General features: G+C 53.2%; 1 protein-coding gene across 1 annotated transcript; it reads right to left on the bottom strand.

Moving 5' to 3' along the window:
- Positions 1–2765: 2765 nt before the first annotated feature.
- LOC135813165 (uncharacterized) lies at positions 2766–4151 on the bottom strand. The gene has a single exon (XM_065326383.1). The coding sequence runs from the start codon at positions 4149–4151 to the stop codon at positions 2766–2768; it is 1386 nt and encodes a 461-aa protein (XP_065182455.1).
- Between the last annotated feature and the right edge of the window lie 333 nt (positions 4152–4484).

A 4484-nucleotide genomic window follows, 5' to 3' on the forward strand; every position in this document is an offset into this window, starting at 1 on the left:
GTCTCTCTGTCTCTCTGTGTCTCTCTGTGTCTCTCTCTGTGTCTGTCTCTCTGTCTCTCTCTGTCTCTCTCTGTCTCGATCCGTCTGTCTCTGGCTCTCTCTGGCTCTCTGTGTCTCTCTCTGTGTCTCTCTCTTTCTCTGTCTCTATCTCTCTCTGTGTCTGTCTGTCTGTCTGTCTGTCTGTCTGTCTGTCTGTCTGTCTGTCTGTCTGTCTGTCTGTCTGTCTGTCTGTCTGTCTGTCTGTCTGTCTGTCTGTCTATGTCTCTCTCTGTCTCTCTCTGTCTCTGTCTCTCTCTGTCTCTCTGTCTCTCTGTCTCTCTGTCTCTCTGTCTCTCTGTCTCTCTCTGTCTCTCTCTGTCTCTCTCTGTCTCTCTCTGTCTCTCTCTGTCTCTCTCTGTCTCTCTCTGTCTCTCTCTGTCTCTCTCTGTCTCTCTCTCTGTCTCTCTCTCTGTCTCTCTCTGTCTCTCTCTGTCTCTCTCTGTCTCTCTCTGTCTCTCTCTGTCTCTCTCTGTCTCTCTCTGTCTCTCTCTGTCTCTCTCTCTCTCTCTGTCTCTCTCTGTCTCTCTCTGTCTCTCTCTGTCTCTCTCTGTCTCTCTCTGTCTCTCTCTGTCTCTCTCTGTCTCTCTCTGTCTCTCTCTGTCTCTCTCTGTCTCTCTCTGTCTCTCTCTGTCTCTCTCTGTCTCTCTCTGTCTCTCTCTCTCTCTGTCTCTCTCTGTCTCTCTCTCTCTCTCTCTCTCTCTCTGTCTCTCTGTCTCTGTCTCTCTCTCTCTCTCTCTCTCTCTCTCTCTCTCTCTCTCTCTCTCTCTCTCTCTCTCTCTCTCTCTCTCTCTCTCTCTCTCTCTCTCTCTCTCTCTATCTCTCTCTCTCTCTCTCTCTCTCTCTCTCTCTCTCATACACACACATACACACACACATACACACACACACATACACACACATACACACACACATATACACACCTACACCTTGGTCCTTGGTAACACTGCCATCAAATGGTCACGTGTCCCCTGTGCAGGGGTCGACAGCACTGAGTTCAGCATTGGATCCAGAAACGCCGCTCCATTTCCTGGACAGGAAATTAGCACAGCTATGCAGGTCGAAATCACGGGATGACTTGCAGCAGCGACCGCAGCCGAGACAATGCGCTTTGCAGCAGGACAGGGCAACCCGCTGTTTCCGGACCGAGTCTGCCGATGCCACAGCCGAGACCGACGCCACTTCAGCAGCCGAGTTGGAGAGACACTTATGCGAAGCTAGCCCGCCAGCACTCAAGAACCATCTCCCGCACGCATTACATAGTCGGCTGCCGGACTGCTCAGATATGGGCTTCCTCCTCTCGGCCAGGCACTTGTGGCGATTCTTGTATTTCTGGTGGGCGAAAGTACGCTGGCAAACATCGCAGAGCACAGAAGTGTCACGCTGAGCGGATCGCGGTACTGGTTGAGCGGAATACGCACTGCGCCATTTCCCACGCTCCTGGGAGAGGTCGTACCATTCCGTGTGGTCGATGTTCACTGCGGAGAGGTCAGCTCTGACAGAGTCTCGCCACCGTTTCCGAGGACCGCAAGCCGGCCTCGGCGGAAGGAGCGCACCAAACAGGAGCTGGCGCGGAGTTCTATCGCCGTCCATCCTAGCTAGATGGCCTAGCCACTCCAGACGGCGGCGAAGAACACGTGTGGTAATATCCACTGGATCTCGACGATTCCAGGCCTCCAGAATGGTCTTCCTGTTGATGTGGAAGTCCCAGGTGTCTCTTCTACCGAGGGCTAAGATTGCGGAAATGCAGCGAAGATGGAAGGCGGACAGCGCCGCAAGCTCGCTTTTCAGTGGTACCCAACACTCCGCTCCGTAAAGGAGAAGGGAAGCCACGTATGCATCATACACCATTCGCTTCGTTGCCAGTGAAAGATCGCCATCATCAAAGACAGATCGACGCAATGCTCCGAATGCCCTAGATGCTGACGCTATTCGGGACCGAGTGTCCACTGCGGTGCGGCCACCAGTATGGATGATGGAGCCCAGGTAGCGAAAGTCATGCACATTCTCGACAATTTCCCCGCCTACCACCAATGGACGACGATCCTCCGGAGAAATGCCGAAGCCGACCGCCATTACTTTGGTTTTTGATAGGTTGATGGTGAGGCCGAAGCGAGTTGCGACGTCCATGAACCGGCTGAGCGCAAGTGTGGCACCATGGTGAGTTGTAGCAATAAGTGCCGAATCGTCTGCGAATTGACAGTCACGATGGATGTTGATTGTGTCAGTCTTCTGGCGTTTGAAAAGGAGAGACGGTCCAGAGTTAGAGGAGACGGGAAGTCCAATCTCAGGTATGTCCGCAACCTCACGCTGCCACAGCCGGAATACTGCCCACATGAATATATTGAACAATACTGGGGCCATACAACAACCTTGTCGAAGGCCATTTTGCACCTCAATAGGCTCGGCCTCGATGCCCGGGATCGACAGGTTTGCAGACATAGAGGTATGAAATGAGCTGATAATGGTAACCAGCTTGTCAGGTACGCCCGCCTTCCGGAGAATTTCCCACATGCACTTACGGGTGACGGAATCATAGGCCTTCCGTAGATCAACAAAAACCATGAAACCAGAGCAGCGATGTTCATATAGTTTCTCAGATATTTGTCTCACCGCGAAGATCATGTCCGCACAAGATCTGCCTTTGCGGAATCCACACTGCGTGTCTGGCAGGATGTCTTCCGCGAGCCGCTGCAATCTTGTCTGGACGAGGCCAGCAACAGCCTTTCCTACCACCTCCAGAAGAGCGAAGAGCTGGATAGATTTCCTTTTTTTGGTATCGGGACAAGCTGGCAGTCCACCCACTCCTGGGGCACCCGCTCTGCATTCCACACTGTCTGGACAAGGTCTAGTAGTGCCATCATGAGGCCATCCCCACCAGCCTTCAGCAATTCCGGTAAGATTCCAGAGCCTCCTGCTGCTTTTCCGTTCCGTAGTCGGCGCACAGCTTGCCTAAGCTCTTCCAGAGTAGGTGGATCGGCGAGGTCTTCACACACTTCCGGTTGCTCAATGGTGGCAACAGTTGCAGGTTCATACGAGGTTGGAACATTGTAAACCTTGGAGAAGTGGCGGTGCCATGTGCGGCCCTGATCCGCCGGTGAATTACAGACATTTCCGTTCTCGTCCCGCACAGCGACTGCAGTTACACCCACAAGCCCTCGCCGAGCCGTCTGCATGGTCTTGATACCGGCCCAAATGCGCGCCGAGTCAAAGCGCCCCTTCTCAGTACGTTGTGCCATGGCAGCAAACCAATCATTCTTCGCAGCTCGGGTGGCAGCGCGAGCCCTCCTGCGCGCAACACGGTAGCGCGAATACTCTTCCTGATTCCGGCCACTAGTGATCCATGTTCGGTAGCATGCATTGCGTGCGTCCAGCAGTGGCCGCAGCCCGTCCTGGCTTTCCGTAAACCAATCAGGCTGCCGTCTCCTCTGATGACCGAGAGTGTCCGCAGCCGCCGCCGCCACCACGTCCCGCATCGCATTCCATTTCTCGTCTACCGTTTCCGCGTCCGCCACTGCATCAATCTTGGCATTGATGTTTTCCTGGTAGTCGTCAACCTTCCTCCGGTGGTTTCCCTCAGCATCTGTCGAAACCACTGCGGGCAGATTATGCACTGCAAATCGTACTCTCTTTGTAGATTTCCGTGGTTTCCACAAGACCCTGCCGAGCCTAAACCTGGCAGCAACAAGACTATGGTCGCTCCCACATTCTGCCGAGCGAATAACCTGAGCATCAGTGCACCAGTGCCGGCTCCCTTGCGCTGTGATGATGAAGTCAATACAATGGACATGTTTAGTTCTGGGATGCTGCCAAGTGCCTTTCAATTCCTGCTTTTTCCTGAACCAGGTGTTCGCGATCCAGCATTGATGCATTGCCAGAAACTGAAGTAGCTCCTCTCCAGACGAATTCAGGCAGCCCAAGCCATGTGAGCCACGCACAGCGCTCCAATCATCACCTGGCTCTCCAGATCCCACTCTGGCATTGAAATCTCCAAGTAGAACAAATTTATCTGTGCACGGTATTGAGTTGAGTACTCCTTGCAGAGAGTCATAAAACGCATCCTTTTCACAGCGCTTACTGTTGAATGTTGGCGCATAAGCTGTAACCAGCGACATCCATTCAACCCCTCCACTCGCCAGATCAAACTTCAAGCGTATGGACAACAACCGAGCGGATACTGAGTGCGTTCGATTACACGCGCGAATCGATTCACGAATCGATTCATGAATCGATTCGCGCTATTCACATCACCCCATGTGAATAGAGGGAATGGATTCCGAATCGATTCCAGGGCTCATGACATGAAATCGAACGACTTGAATGCATGCGAATGGATTCATGAATCGATTCAAGTGTGTAATCGAACGCACTCAGTGCGACGAGTTGACAACCTCCTTCGCGCCAGGCCCGAAGCGCATTTCCCCTCAGCACAAACGCAACGCCCTCAC

This window comes from Sycon ciliatum, chromosome 3 (assembly GCF_964019385.1).
Source record: "Sycon ciliatum chromosome 3, ocSycCili1.1, whole genome shotgun sequence".
NCBI lineage: Eukaryota > Metazoa > Porifera > Calcarea > Leucosolenida > Sycettidae > Sycon > Sycon ciliatum.